We start from the raw sequence: 16,813 nt of genomic DNA, 5'->3' as shown, positions 1-16,813 counted from the left end.
CACTACTGTCCCTTTTCCAGGAGCAAGCAACTTCTGCAAGCACACACATGTGCGCGCATTCACACACACACTCGCATACGTGCACCGCAGGCTGCTCTGAGGCAGCCGTGCAGCCACTGTGCAGGGGAGCTGGTCTCCCAGCCTAACTGAGAAGCAGAGCAAATCAAAAGGCTTCCACAGGTATATATTGATATGAGAACAAAATGAACAAATTATTATGTTCCTGTCTTCCTAATCTGATTTATAGTGTTCATATGATGGGCACTAGATGAAAACAGTTAGAAGGAAATGAATTTATGCAGTGCTGGTCATGTGAAGAGCTAAAAAATACTACAAACTTGGGAGCTAAAGCACCGTCTTCCCTGGGTTTTCAGTAGAGTAGTCTAAGATAATAAATCCATTATAACTAAGGAAGAAAACTGCCATGGAATTCTTAGAAATGAAGAAAGAACTGAAACAAGAGAATAAAAAACATTGCCTCATATTTAGGAAAATCTGATGCCGAAAGCTCAACATGGAAACAGTTTCAAGTTCAGCAACAAACGTCAAGAACAAGAAAGAATTCTTTAGGTAAGAACGCATTAAAAGAAAATCCTTCTTGGGCAATTGGAGGTGAGAGGAGGTGGTCAATGACAGGCAAATACTAGGCGCTTAATAAATGTTAGTGAGCTAAAAGATATTTACTAATGAGGCATGCACAGACATGCCCAGCTCGCTGCACGTGGTCTGCTGTGCTCTGGGACGGTGCGAGTGTTGGGAAAGGGGTGCCCAGCAGGCCCGCCGGTGCCGCTTCTCCAAGGCACGTGCTGTTTGGTGTCTCACTGTCATGTTTGGTCATTCTCCCAATGTTTCATTACTTTTTCATTACTGAAATCTGCTACGGTACTCAGCAACCAGTGATCTTTAATGGCACTATTCTAACTGTTTGGGGGGCTCAGGAAGCATGTCCACTCTGTCCATCCTGGGGCCTCCCTGTCCCTGAGACCCAACAGTATTGATCTGAGGGCAGTTACTACCCTGCAGAGCCTCCACGTGTTCAAGTGGCAGGAAGGGTCCTGTTTCCAGTTTAAATCAAAAGTGAGGGGCCATTACGCTCCATGAGGAAGGCACGTGGGCACTGAGGCAGGTCCACCGCATGGCCTCACGGGCCAGCCAAGCCCTGGAGGCAGAGCCAACGCTCTTGAAGGAAATGGAGAGTCCTGCTGCAATGGGCACATGGCGACGGGAAAGCAAAACAGCCTTCGTGCTGACATGGGGAAGGTTTGAGCAGTCTGGACAGAAGCTCAAACCCGCCACAGCATGCCCTTAAACCAAAGTCCAGTCTGGGCAAGGCCCTAACTCTCTTCAGTTCTATGAGGGCTGAGAGAGGTGAGGAAGCTGCAGGAGAGAAGCTTGTAGCTGGCAGAGGTTGGCTCATGAGTTTAAGGAGAGAAGCCATCTCCATAACATCAGAGCACAAGGTACAGCAATTGCTGACATGAAGCTGCAGCAGGTGTCCCAAAGACCTGGCTGAAATAAGTGGTGAAAGTGGCTATGCTGAGCAACAAATTCTCAGTGGAGACAAAGCAGCCTTCTGTCGGAAGAGGATATTCCTAGCTGAACAGGAGAAGTCAGCGCTGGCATCAGACCTTCCCAGGACAGGCTGCTTCTTGTGGGAAGGGCTAACACAGGTGGTGGCTGTAACAGGACGTCGGTGCTCATTTACCTTTCAAAAAATCCAAGGGCCCTTAAGAATTAGCCAAACCTACTCTCCCTATGTGTATAAAATCCAAGAAAGCACAATGAGATGAAAGCAGTTCCCACCCACTCACAGACCTCACCCTGCCACCCGTGGATCACGGAGCCCTCTCGACTCTCATGTCTTAAACTCATTTCCTAAGGTGGCCCAGGTGAAACCTGCGCGTGGCCTCACCTTGCAGGGCCTCGCTGCTGAGCTGGGCTCTCTTCACGGCAGCCGCTATCTCAGCCATGCAGGCCTGGTGTGCATCTTGATAATTTCTTACAAGTCCCAGAGAAGAGGAGTGAAACTCCTTCAGATCTCGTTTAAGTTTCTATAAAGTAAGAACATGGTTATACAATTAATATAATAAGTTATATTATTATAATTAAATAATTACCTAGGCTTCTATAAAGTGAAGGACAGCACCACAAAATCAATGTAGTCTTACATTAATTCATTACTAACCAAGTCTATTTAAAGTAGAGGTTTTTAATCACAGACATGGTTGGTGTCACCTGAAAATTTAAGAACAAGCACTGCCCAAGCCCACCTCCGAAGTCCTAACTCAGCAGACAAGAGATGGAGTTTCCAGAGATTTGTATTTATAAAAGCTGCAAAAGTGGTTTCATAAATTTTAAGTATTTAAATAATAGAAAATCAAATATTTCACCAATCTCCATAGATGGTACAACCCATTGCATAATGGAAAAAAGGTGGACTTAGGACACTTTGTTGTTTACTTCCTTTGATTTTGGCATGGTCTCAGAACCCTGCGTCACCCCCTCCATAAGTGGGGAGCAAGCTCTAATCTTTTCCCCAGACCTGCCTTCTGAAAGCTTAACTATCATTGGAACACAATCAAAAACCGTTAGGCCTGCAAAAACCATTTACCATAGAAATGTATATAAAACATAAAAACAGGCGCAGTAAATATTAAAATTCTTGAAGAATTTTGGAAATAAACTGATAGATAATATCTTATATGTAATATTTTTTCTTTTTTCTTCCTGAAATTATCTGTGTTTTTCTGTATGAAGGCATATGTCCATAGAATGAAATAATTGATGTAATATTTTATATTAAACACTCTTTAATCATAAGATATCAACTAAACTTAAATAGATGCTATTTTTAGTTGTTTTTCCCTATAAAAAAGAGATCACTTACAAATGTTTGAAAAACATTTTAATAAAATATCAAAATAAAACAGGTATTTTATTATATGGAATGTAGACAAAGTTGTATACTTTATTCAAGGATGGACAAATTTGACTCAGTTGGAAGAGAATAAAAAATTAATTCTATAAATCCTTTCATATATACAAAAGTATTTTATGGAAAAAATAAAACCCACAAACAAGCCTCTACATTCCGCTAACAAAGAGAGGAGCCTAATTCTGTTTACAGATGGTGTTTTCATTGTTGCAATAACGACCTTTATCTTTTTCCTAATTTTTATTCTGGTCACATTGTTTATAACGAAACGTAAAACAATGTTCTTACTCAAAGGTATAAAAATATCCTACCGCAATTTCACCTTGGAGAACTGCCAAGTGAACCATATGGAATAGCAACTTTCCCAACTTTTCCTTCTAGAAACAATCAGTGGTTTTAAAGGAGCCTCCCTCATTTCATGACATGCTGTATTTAATCTGACATGCAGAAATGAGTTTTTGTACCATTTAACATTAAAATAAAAATGAGAACAACCTTGCTGTATAAAATTAAACTACAAGCATCAATGTAGCACTACCATTCCTGGTTTAAACAATTCATCTCATGGCCAAACTGCATTTTTCCTTCCTATTTGCACTCATGATTCCAATGATTTGTGCTTTTTTGAGGTCTTGTCTTCTCTGTAGTATTAGAAAGCAGAATTCCCAATGTGAATGCCATCTATAATTGATTGTGAAAATAGTAATTAATTTTATAATTTTTTAAAGAAGACTGGTGGCATCAGTAAATGCCAGCGGAAATCTCTACTTAAGATACTTGAGGACCTTTGACACCTGCATTCAGGCTTCTTTTAATTCCCTAAGAGATCTATTTTGACACGTGCAATTGACACGATGTCATCAGACAGTGATCACTTTGGGTTCTGGAACACAAACCCCTATGACTGTGTACATAGAATTCCCGGCTTCCTGCTACATTAGCTTTACCTGGATTACTTGGGAAAGCTGGATTAAGGTGGAATGTACACTTCTCTGCAAATACTGCTTCTCGCTGTAGAGAAGGTGAAACCGCCTGGCCTCTCTGCTACTTTTTCCAATCATTTCTTGGTACTGTTGCATAGAAAAAATATATATAAGAAAAATTAAAGTAAAAATCTTGAAAATGAAGACAATGTGTCTTCCCTGGGAAGGTCGGGATGGCCTTTGCAGCGAGAGTCACACAGGAGGGGCTACAGGGCAGCTGCAGGAAAGGGACTGTAGAGGACAAGGGACGCCAACTTGGGCGGTGGGGAAAGGGCTGCCATGGAGCACTGAGCCGACGGCTAGCTGGGGAGAGCACCGGGGACGCCGGCCAGGACGGGCGGACAGCCAGATGCTGCCGAAACGCGGACGCCACGTCAGCCGTGGAGTCTCAGCAGCAGCATTTCACAAAGAGATGTGTGTCGTCAGGACGGTCACTCCGGCTGCCCTGTGGCCAGCGGGGGAGGGAGTGACCAGGAGCCCAGTAGTCAGGAAGCGACTCCATGGAGGGAGCAGCAGACGTGGTGGTGTGGCTGATCTGCCACAGTGGAGACAGAGAAGCAGACCGATTCCAGATGTTCTCCGGAGGCGAGACAGGCCTTGGCGCCTGCAGGGCTGGCGAGGTGGTGACTCCAGCAGGGAGTGGGCAGGGCCAGTGAGGAGGGCAGAGCCAACGAGTTCACATTTGGTTTCCTCTGTTTTCTTTCCCAGCGTATTTATTTAGGTGTTATGCTCTCACACTACATTCCTACAAGCTAATAAATACTGGCCAATTAGTTCTCCTTTAGAATTAGAACCACACATTCCCAAATGGCAAAAAATACATGGTTACACTAACAGTAATATAGACCATAATTTTATCAATTACATAATAAAATAAACTTGTGATTAACACATTCAATGCAAACCCAATCAAAATTCTGGTAGCCTTCTTTGCAGGAATGGAAAAGCTAATCATCACATTCATTTGGAAGGGAAAAGGCATCAAATATCCAAAACCACCTTGTATAAGAAACACAAAGTTAGAGGACTTACGCTTCCTGATTTTAAAACTTATTACAAAGCTACAATATCAAAATAATACGGTAAGAGCACAGGGACAGAAAGATATTTGGACCAATGGAATAAAACTGAGCGGTCAGAAATAAATCCTCTCGTGCACAACTAATTGAGTTTTGCCAAAAGTACTGAGTCCACTCAATGGGGAAAGAAAAGTCTCTTCCACCAGTGGTATGGGAAAACTGGACAGCCATGTGCAAAGAACAGAAGTGGACTTCTACCTCACACCGTAAACAAAGGTTAATACAAAATGAATCAAAGACCTAAATATAAGAACTGTAACTATAAAACTCCAAAAGGAAAACATGGGGGGAAGTATCTTTAGGGCCTTGTATTAGGCAATGATTGTCAAACTTCATTCCAAAAGTATGGACAAAAGAAAATTAGATAAATTGGATTTTATTAAAATTAAAATCTTTGGTGCATCAAAGGAAATTATCAAGAAAGTGAAAAATAATGGGGGAAAATAGTTGTAAACCATATATCAGATGAGTGTAATACCCACTATTTATAAAAAAACTGCTACAAATCAACAACAAAAAGACAAACAACCCAATTAAAAATGGGCACAGGACTTGAACAGACATTGCCCCAAAGATATGCAAATAGTCAACACGGACATGAAAAGCTGCTCATCATCATTAGCCATTAGGGAACTACATAGCAAAACCACAAAGAGAGAGTACTCCAGTCCACTAGAATGGCTATTAGTTAAAAAAAAGAAAAAAAGTAAGATGACAAGTGTTAGGGAGGACGCAGAGAAACTGATATCCTAGTGCATTATTGGTGGGAATGTAAAATGCAACTGCTGCGGAAAGCAGTTTGCTGGTTTCTCAACTTAAGAAACTTAAACATCAAACACCAAATGACCCAGTAATCCTACTTCCAAGTATGTACCCCAAAGGATGGAAAGCAGCACTTCAGACAGAAATCTGCACACCAGTGTTCCAAACAGCAACGCCCACGACCGTCGGGGGGTGGAAGCAGCCCAGTGTCTATGAACTGAAGAATGGACAGACAAAAAGTGATGCATGCGTTCCATGAGCCATCATTCAGATGCAACATGATGAATCCTAAAGATGGGATGTTGGGTGGAAAACGCCAGACACAAAAGGACACATGTATGATCTCATATGAAATTATTAGAATATGCAAATTCACAGTGTGGGAAATCACAGTTCAGGCCTCCATGACAGGGCTGGGTGGGGGTTGTGGGGGACTGGGTGCAATTGTCACAGAACCTCTGTCTGGGCTGATGGGAGAGCCGTGGTGCTGGGTGGTGGTGACGAGAGCCTAACATGGTGAAAATAATTAACATCACTCAATTGTATACTTGAAAGTGGTCTAAAATAGGAAATTTTAGGTATATATGTTACCAGAATAAATTTTAAAAAACTCACAACACAAGCAGTGAACCTTAATGCAAAACATGGGCTACAGTTAATAATATAATTACAATCATATTGTTTCATCAATTGTAACAAAGTTACCCCCGTAGTGTCAAATATTGAAATAAGGGGAAACTGTGTATGGAGGGGTAAGTGTTGCAAATGGGAATGCTGTATTTTGAGCCTGCTTCTTCTGCCACCCTACAACTGATCTAATAAAATTTACGTACTTAAATACACACACACACACACACACACACACACACACACACAATTACCTCTGCCAGTTTCAGATGAAGAATAGCATTTTCGGCTTCCAGTTCTACAATTCGTTCTTCTTTGACCTGTAACCAAGGGTCAAAAAAGGAAACATTATCAACAGAGAACTTTGGTTTCAATGAAATAATGGACATCATATTCATCAGTATCCATTTCCATCCTTGGAACAGAGAATACATGAAGGGTTCCAAACGCAAGCCTTCAGGGGAAGACCTGCAGGGAAGCCTCAATTGCAGGGTTTGGACAAATACCCTGTATGGGCCCTGGGGGTGGGGAAACCAGGCAACTTGCCACCCCTAGGCCCAGCTGCCCCCTACCCCACCCTGGTTGGTCCCAGTGCAGCTGCAGGCCAGTGGGTGCCTCCCCAAGGGGCTGCTTAGAAATGCAAAATATGGACCTCTCCCCATCAAATGAATCAAAATCTGCATTTAATAAGATTTCCAGATGAGTCACGTGTTTGTTCATATTCATTTGGAAACACGCGTCTAAGGTATCCCCATTCACCCAAATCACCACTTCTTTCCTTTATTAATACATTTATTCAACAAATATGTGTGAATAAAATGACGATGATGAGCTGGGCAGTGGGAACCCAGCAGCGCAGCGTTCATGCCCGGGCGGGATGAATCAAGTGACCGAGGGATGCAGGAAGCAAGCACGCCACGAGAAAACAGCGTGGGCCACACATGAGCCACATGGGTAGGCATCTCTGGGAGAGGTGAGCGATCTCGGAGCCACGGAATCATTCCAAACAGACAAAAGAAGAGAGACGCACTGTAACAAACCCACAGATTCATTAGCCAAGTTGAAAATTATCAACTTACGGCCCATCTTTGAACATCACGCGTCCCACCCCAAATTATTATGCCACAAATGCCATTTCAACAGTGACTATTTTATCCTTTCATAAAAACATAATCACAACACAAATTATCACCTATTATTAACAACAATTCCTTAATATCATTACCACAATCAATTTTAGAACATTTTCACGGCTCCAAGAAGAAAACCTCCCTATCCCCCCATGACTGACAGTGAGCATTGGTGCAGTGCCTGTGTTACAATTGATGGAAGAATATTAAAATATTACCGTTCACTCTAGTTCACAGTCTGCATGAGTTGTATTTTCCACAGCCGCCCTCTTTTGAACACCCAGGAGTAGCTGCGTTTGCTCTAGTTCGTGGAAGGACAGTCTTTGTTTGCAGTCTGACCCCTTCACTGTCTACACCCCCTTCACGGACCCGCCCCGTGGCTCATCCTCCAGCTCTCCCTCTAGTAGTACACATGCCCCTGAACTCCCCCTTCAACCACAACACTCCCCCGGTCAGCACTGTTATCACACTCACAGCAATGTGCTACCAACTCTATCCATTTTTGAACATTTACAATAAACCTAACAAAAATCCTGCACAAATCAAGCATCAACTCCGCACTCTGTAGCCTCCTCCTACCTTCTGATGGGCTGATTCTAGACACTACTCCACGACTCTGCTCGTGATGCCCAGTTCACGTCAGCGAGGTCACACAGCACTTGTCCTTTTGTGTCTGGCTTATTTCACTCAACTCAACGTCATCAAGTTTCATCCATGGTGTCACATGCATCAGGGCTTCAATCCTTCTTACAGCGGAAAAACACTCCATCGTGTTCACATACCACGCGCTGTTTATCCATTTATCGATGGATGGGCCCTAGGGTTGCTCCCATACTGTGCAATTGTGAATGATGCTGCTATGAATATCGGTGTGCAAATGTCTGTTTATGTCCCTGCTTTCCATTCTTCAGGGGATATACCTAGTAGCAGGATTGCCACATACTTAGCTTCTGAGGAGCCACCGAAGCATCCTTCACAGCAGCCGCACCATTTTACCTTCCCACCAGCAATGAATGTGCCTATTTCTCCACATCCTCTCCAACACTTGTGGTTTTCTGTTTATAAATAGTGACCACCTTATAGGCGTGAAATGATATCATGTGGTTTTGATTTGTGTTTGGTGATGTTGAGCATCTTTTCATGTGCTTTTTAGCCATTTGTATTTTCTCTCTGGAGAAGTGTCTATTCATGTCTTTTGCCCATTTTTTACTGGGTTGTCTTTATTATTGAATTGTAGAATTTCTTTACATAGTCTGGATATCATACTCTTATCAGATATGTGGCCTCCAATATTTTTTTCCATTGAGTAGGCTGCCTTTTCACCTTTTTGACAAAGTCCTTTGAAGTACAAATGTCTTCAGTTTTGTGAGGTCCCATTTATCTAGTTTTTCTTTCATTGCATGTGTTTTGGGTGTAAAGTCTAAGAAGCCATTGCCTAAGATTTTGAGAATGCTTCCCCATTTTTTCTTCTAGGGGTTTTATGATCCTGGCCCTTATATTTAGGTCTCTGATGCATTTTGAGTTGATTTTTGCATAAGCTGTGAGGTAGGGTTCTCTCCATCCCTTCTGAAGTGGATGTCTGGGACTCCGGGCACTGTTTGTAGAGAGGCTGCATGTCCTGGCTCACAGCCAGCCGCTGCCAGCTGTTCTGCGCGTTTAACTGTCACCCACCCTGTTTTAGGGAATACATAAAATATGTTTGGTGAATATGGGGTGTGTGCAAGTAACATTAATTCAAAAAAATTTTTTCCTTGATATAAGAAGAGTTATAGAGAAACAGAGGGAAGGAATAACTTCTCTCAGCTTCTTTCAAGCTGGGCAAAACTTTTGAAAGTCTCTTTCATAAAACCAAATAAAGGGAAAGGATCTAAGCAGTTTCACATTGCGTTTGGTTCTTGCAAGCATTCACCTAAACTGTGTGAGCAGAATGCTGCCTGTTCAGTTTTAAAAGACTTTTCAAAGTGATGACTGCATATCTCTGTGTCCACATCAGTGCTGCATGATAACTTTCAACAAATGCTTTCTGGCTTAACTAAATACCTCTTTATTCAAATATAATTCCTTTTTATTTTTCATAAGAGAGGATTTAGTTTGCTCTGCTTTTTCCAGTCTGATAGTGGAAGGTTCGGTTACTGATTTGAGATGCCTTCATTTTAAAAGTAGGCATTGCATCTATAAACTTCCCTCTATGCACTGCTTAAGTGCATCCAGTAAGTTTTGGTATGTGGTATCTTCATTTTCACTTGTTTCCTACTTTTCCTTGTGATCTCTTCTTTGACACATTAGTTATTTAGGAGCGACGTTTAATTTCCATGTACTAAAATATCTTTCTGTTATCAATCTCTAATTTCATTTCATTGTGATCACAGAACACATTTTATATGATTTCAAAGCTCTATATTTATGGAGGTGTGTCTTAGGGCCCAACGTACTGTAGCCTGGAGGATGCTGCATGTGTGTTCTGTGTCGCTGCAGGGAGCATTCTACAGCTGTGAGGTCTGGACTGTGTTTAGGGTGGCTCAGGTCGCCGGTTTCCTTGCTGATCTCCATCTTGGATGTTCTATCTACCAAGGAAAGTGGAGAGCTCAAGTTTTTAACCATTGTTGAATTGTCAGATTTTGCTTCCTGTACTTTGGGGCCCCACTGTGAGGTGCAATATGCTTAACACTGTGGTGGAGACTGACCCTTTTAACGTGGTAAAATGTTCCTCTTTATCTCTGTCCTAGTCTCCTGGCTGCTAAAATAATTCGGGCACAATAGACTGACTTCAACAATGGGAACTTCCTGACTCTCGGTTTGGGGCTAAGAGAAGTGCAAAGTTGAGGGGTCAGCAGGGTGATTCCTTCTCCCTGAAGACAGGGCGCTCTGGGCTGGCTGCGGCCATGCTTGGTCCTGGCTGCTTCTGTCGCCCAGAGAGGCTCATGGTGGCATCTCTCCTTTCCTCCAGGTCACGCTAGCTTCGTCTTTCTGCTCCTCCACATGGCTCTCTCCTCACAAAGTGCCTGGTAACAGGATTAAGGCCTAATCTCATGCAATTCGGCCACACCGGAACTGAAAATAACGTCTTCAGAGACCCTCACCATGATGGACCACACCCACAGGGACTCACCCCCAGAACACGTTTTTCTCTGGGGTGCACAGTCCAGCCCAGCACAGTCAGCAATAACTTTTCTTTATGTTAAACTCTACTTTTTTCTCCTATTAGTACAGTCACTACAGCTTTCTTGAGGATGCGGCATAATATGTTTTTCCAACCTTTTGCTTTCAGCTTCTCTGCATTTTAAAATCTAAAATGTGTCTCTCGTAGCCAGCATATGGTTAGAGCTTATTTTTTTAAAAATCTAGTCTGTGATATCTGTCATCTGATTGGATTATTTAATCTACTCATGTTTAATTTCGGTCTTGATACAGTTGGATTTACTGATTGTCATTTTATGTTTTGTTTTCTATATGGCTTATGGGATTTTTGTTCCTCTCTTCTTCCTTTACTGGTTTCTTCTGCATTAACTGAATATTTTCTAGTATAAATTTTAATTCCCTTAATGATTTCTTTAAATATATATTTTTATTCTTGGTGGTGCTCTTAACTTACCATCATCTACTTCAGATTCACATTAACTTAGCTCCAGTGAAGCACAGAAATATCACTGATATAGCTTTATTCCCTCTTCCCATTCTTGTATTAGTATTGTTTATATATATATATTGCATCTATATGTTACAAACACAATAATACATTGCTATAATTATTACTTTAACTAGAATTTAATGCCTATTAAAGACATTAAGAAAACAAAGAAGAGCAAGGATATATCTATTGTTATATTTACCTTTTTATTTACCATTTATGGTTCCCTTCATTTTTTCCTCTGGATTCAAGTTAGAATTTTCTGTCATTTCTTTATTCCAATACAACTTTGTTCCCATCCATGTGCTCTTTTTGTCAAATATATTTCCATGTTATAGGCACAACAATACAATGATATACATATTGCTTTATATAAATACTTCTATCAGTTAAGAGAAGAAAGAAGAGATATGTATTTATACTCTTTTATAATTTAATAATTACCTTTATTGGTACTCTTCATATATTTGAGTTTCTCTGTGGGTCACTTGAATTCAACCAGAAGAACTTCTTTGCATATTTCTTGTAAGGCAGGTCTGTAAGCAATGAATTCTCTCAATCTTGTTTATCCTGCAATGTTTGAATTTGCCTTGATTTTGATAGATAGTTTTGCAGCATATAAGGTTCTTGTTTGACAAATTTTAATTCAACACTTTGAATATGCCGATCTATTGCCTCCTGACATCCATTGTTACTGATGAGAAGTCAGCAAAACATCTCACTGGGAGTCTCCTGTATGCAAAAAGTTGCTGTTCTCATCCCACTTTCAGGATTTTCCGTTTTTAGCACTGAAAAATTTTTACTAAGGTGTGTGGGAGTGAATATCTCTCTGTTTTTACTATATGGGGTCCACTGAGCTTCTTGGATGTATAGATTCATGTTTTGCAGCAAATTTGGGAAATTTTCAGCAATTTTTGCTTTGGAATTTTTCCTGTTCCTCTCCTTTCTCTTCTCTCTTTCTGTTTTCCTCATGATGCATCTGTGTGCTTAAGGGTGTCCCATATTTCTCTGAGGCTCTGTGCATTTTTCTTCATTCTATTTTCTTAGGATTGCATAATCTCTATCAACCTATCTGCCAGTTCATTGACTCCTTTTTCCGACCAGTTCACATCTACTCTTGAGCCCCACTAGGGGATTTTTTTCCCCACTAGTGGATTTTTAAATTTCAATTACTATATTTTTATCCTCAGAATTCCCATTTGGCTCTTTTATTATAATTTTTATCTCTTCATTGATATTTTTTATTTGATAAGGCATTCTCAGTTTCCTTTACTTCTTTAAGTATAGTTTTCTAAAGTTATCTGAACATAGTTATAAAGGCTGCATTGAAATCTGCCTTTTAAATCCAACATCTGGGCCCTCTCACAGGCGGTTTCTCTTGCCTGATTTTTTTGCTGCATTCAGGTCTCACTGTCCTATTTCTTCATATGTCTCAATTTTTTGTTAAAAACTGGACATTTTAGGAAATATATTCTAGCAACTCCACTGATTCTTTTCTCCTCTGTCTGTGGCTCGTGTTTGTTGTTACTGGTTTATTTAATGGCATAGTAACTTGACTAGACTATTTTAGTGAAGTCTATTTCCCCTCCGACAGTGTGAAACCTTTAGTGTTGCCTCTCAGAGAACACAACCTTGGGTAAAGGCACAGCCACCCTGATTCTCAGTGGCTTGGAACTCTTTCTCTTCACTGTCACTTTCTCTGACCTTTCTGTGAAGACGTCTGCTTCATTTGCATCACATCCACCAGTCAGGCACCAGGAATGATGCTCTGCTTGGTCTACTATCCTTAACAATGTCCTGGGGACATACACATCCTACAGTCTACATAACTAAACTGGGTCAGATGTAGGTTTTGAGGTCAGTCTCTGAGGTGCGCTCTGACCTCAGAAGGGCTCTTCTTAGCTGTCTATTTCCCTGGGTCTCTGGTGAACTAGCTGACCTATGGTTTAGCATGTTGCTTTTTTTTTTTATTAATTAAAAAAAATTAACAAACAAAACATTTGGAAATCATTCCATTCTACATATATAATCAGTAATTCTTAATATCATCACATAGTTGCATATTCATTTCTTAGTACATTTGCATCGATTTAGAAAAAGAAATAAAAAGACAACAGAAAAAGAAATAAAATGATAATAGAGAAAAAAAAAACTATATGTACCATACCCCTTACCCCTCGCTTTCATTTACCACTATTTCAAACTGAATTTATTTTAACATTTGTTCCCCCTATTATTTATTTTTATTCCATGTGTTCTACTCTTCTGTTGATATAGTAGCTAAAAGGAGCATCAGACATAAGGTTTTCACATTCACAGAGTCTCATTGTGAAAGCTATATCATTGTTCAATCATCATCAAGAAACATGGCTACTGGAACACAGCTCTACATTTTCAGGCAATTCCCTCCAGCCTCTCCACTACATCTTGAACAACAAGGTGATATCTACTTAATGCGTAAGAATAATGTCCAGGATAACCTCTCGACTCTGTTTGGAATCTCTCAGCCATTGACACTTTGCCTCATTTTACTCTTCCCCCTTTTAGTCGAGAAGGTTCTCTCAGTCTCTTGATGTTAATTCTCAGCTCATTCTAGGGTTTTACTCAGTCCTTTGATGCTGAGTCTCAGTTCATTCCAGGATCTTTGTCCCACGTTGCAAGGAAGGTCCACACCCCTGGGAGTCATGTCCCACGCAGAGAGGGGAGGGTGGTGAGACTGCTCATCACATTGGCTGGAGAGAGAGGCCACATCGGAGCAACAAAAGAGGCTCTCTTAGGGGTGACTCTTAGGCCTAAATTTTAAGTAGACTTGACCTATCTTTAGTGGGGTTAAGTTTCATGTGAACAAACCCCAAGACTGGGGGCTTAGCCTATAGCTTTGGCTGTCCACACTGCTTGTGAGAATATCAAGAATTCAACTTGAGGAAGTTGAATTTCTCCCCACTCTCCCCATTCCCCGAAGGGGGCTTGCAAATACTTTTCCAGTCACTGATGAAATCATTCTGGGATTCATCGGGGGATCACTCTGGACAAACCAACAAAATCTCATGTGCTACCTGAGATTCCAAGTACTTATGACATTCAATCAAACTATCTACATGAGTTATATTAGGAAATGCTCTAGTCAAAATCTAAATTTTGTAACAAATAAACATTTTTTGCTTTAGTCTTACACATAATGTGACATTTTGAAGTATTAGTTATCATCTATTTTCAGCACCCTGCAATAATGACAATCTTTTGTTCTTCCTCGTGCAAAAACATTTTTAAACTTTGTACAGTGTACATTTCACTATTATTATACACTCTAGGCATTCCTAGATTATACCATCTCGATCTTTAACATCTATCTTTCTTTCTGATTTCATTTATGTCCCCAGCCCTCCTCCCTCTATCATTCTCACATGCAGCTTCATTCAGTGTTTTAACATAATTACATTACAGTTAGGTAGTATTGTGCTGTCTATTTCTGAGGTTTTGTAAAAACAGTCCTGTTGCACAGTCTGTATCCCTTCAGCTCCAATTACCCACTATCTTACCCTATTTCTATCTCCTCATGGCCTCTGTTACCAACGACATATTCCAAGTTTATTCACTAATGTCAGTTCATATCAGTGAGACCATACAGTATTTGTCCTTTAGTTTTTGGCTAGTCTCACTCAGGATAATGTTCTCTAGGTCCATCCATGTTGTTACATACTTCATAAGTTTATTCTGTCTTAGAGCTGCATAATATTCCATCATATGTATATACCACAGTTTGTTTAGCCACTCGTCTGTTGATGGACATTTTGGCTGTTTCCATCTCCTTGCAATTGTAAATAATGCTGCTATAAACATTGGTGTGCAAATGTCCGTTTGTGTCTTTGCCCTTAAGTCCTCTGAGTAGATACCTAGCAATAGTATTGCTGGGTCATATGGCAATTCTATATGCAGCTTTTTGAGGAACCGCCAAACTGCCTTCCACAGTGGTTGCACCATTTGACATTCCCACCAACAGTGGATAAGTGTGCCTCTTTCTCCACATAGGATGTTGCTTTTAAATAAAAAGAGCTATTGTTTCAGAGAGTACCCTTAGGCTTGAACTTCCCCACACTGTATTTCAAATAAAGTCCTTTGGAGGGAACTTCAGAGATTTCTTTTCTGATGGACTGCTTCTCCCCCTGGGCAGAATATCTGAGCCTCTACTGCAGGGGATGGATGAGGTGGAGAGCTTCTGGTTTTTCCACTTGACTTTCCTGCTGTGGAACCCCTGCCCTAAGCTCAAACTGGGGTGAGGGGAAACAGGAGCCCAGTATTCTTGGCCAGTCATTCCTGGGGTGGGAGTCTCATCCTCAGTGGGGGCTGAGTGGGGAAAGAAACCTTGACCTCTAGGCTACAACCACCAGGAATTTAGCTTCTTCAATCAGGGTTGGAGGCAATGAAAAGTGAAGGTAACCTCTGATTGGGATCTGAAGGGACAGGGAACCCCTCTTCCTGGCCACACCCCTACTGAGTGGGACTTCCATCAAGCTGAGCTAGGGCGGTAGGAGAGAGAGAGCCACAGATTTGCACTGTTCTGAGTTTTAGTGGATTTTCTTGAACACACGTTTCTTCATTTGCTGTGTGCCCTTAACACAACTTCCAAAGAATTTAAATGGCTGGGTTTTTTTTTTATGGTTTTCATCAGTTTTGCTTTTTTACTTAGGAGTGGGGCCACAGAGCTTTTCACATTACATCGGGAAGTCTTACCCCGTAATAAAAGCCTTCTAGCTGTGCCCTCCACATCCATTCTTCCCTTCACACCACTACTCTCTAAAAAGTGATGCTGTTGGGTTTTCTCTATGGAAACAACCCTCAATCAATTCTACCATTGTTTTTTGATACTGAAACTCAAAAAAGTCAGAATGCATTTTGCCTTTTTGCAGAAAGTCTGAACTTTTGAGAAGCAACTTTCCCCTAAAATGTAGTTTGAAGATTTTAATCCAGAAAAGTTAGGGAGATTTCTTGGAAAATGGTGGAAAAGGAGAGACTGGGCCCCCAGCTCTGAACAACCATAAGAGATGATACAGATAAAACAACCAAGACAGAGGTTCCATGGGACGAGTGACCAGAGAGGGCCTGCTCCCCTGTACAGGAGTTTCCTTGGGGCACTTGAAAGCCAGCAGATGCACACAGAGACCATTTGGCCAGGGTACAATGTCTGCTTCCCACTCCTGAGACAGGCCACTGTAGGCATGTGGTCCTTTTTGGCAGAGACTGGGGGCCCCACCCTGGGGAAGAGGGTGAGCTGCAGAGTGGTGCTTGTCTGACATCTGGTCAGCAAAAGAAACTTGGATTGGATCCCATTATTCTCTCCCTCTCCCACGGAGGTCTGGAGACTCAGGTGTATGAGGTGCTGCCAAGGAAGCTGGCCCGACTGAATGCCATGACCAGCCACCAGATGTTTCCGGATTGCCTGTGGGAAGAAGCTGAAAAAGTCAGTCCCGCAGCCCAACGTCATCCCAAGTGGGAGTCTGGGGGCCACCAAATCTCCTGGGCACACAAGTGGTGTCTCTACCAAGGTCTGCACTGCCCACCCCCCAGCCCCGGGGTTGGTGGCTTTCAACATGCAATGAGATCAGCAGCCCTGGCTGGAATTACATCAGTTTCTAATTAATTTAGCTGCACCTGCAGTTGGGAAGAGGTGG

General features: G+C 41.5%; 1 protein-coding gene across 8 annotated transcripts in view; it reads right to left on the bottom strand.

Annotated features, from left to right (window-relative positions):
* KIF25 (kinesin family member 25) overlaps positions 1-16,813 on the bottom strand; it is a 107,745-nt gene that overhangs the window by 74,606 nt on the left and 16,326 nt on the right. For 5 of the 8 annotated variants that reach the window (XM_077120871.1, XM_077120873.1, XM_077120867.1 and 2 more), the window contains exons 2-4: positions 6,641-6,706; positions 3,883-4,005; positions 1,913-2,051 (exon numbers count right to left, since the gene is read on the bottom strand). In XM_077120871.1, the coding sequence (XP_076976986.1) occupies positions 1,913-2,051; positions 3,883-3,996 (253 nt within the window). In that variant the 5' untranslated portion in view covers positions 3,997-4,005; positions 6,641-6,706. Of the gene's footprint in view, positions 1-1,912; positions 2,052-3,882; positions 4,006-6,640; positions 6,707-7,734; positions 7,844-16,813 lie in introns of those variants that run through there. The other 3 variants (XM_077120874.1, XM_077120868.1, XM_077120869.1) reach the window with 2 other exon arrangements.

Source organism: Tamandua tetradactyla, chromosome 11, assembly GCF_023851605.1.
Source record: "Tamandua tetradactyla isolate mTamTet1 chromosome 11, mTamTet1.pri, whole genome shotgun sequence".
Taxonomy (NCBI): Eukaryota; Metazoa; Chordata; class Mammalia; order Pilosa; family Myrmecophagidae; genus Tamandua; species Tamandua tetradactyla.
Note: the sequence above shows the minus strand (reverse complement) of the source record. Positions and strands in the feature narration are given on the sequence as shown.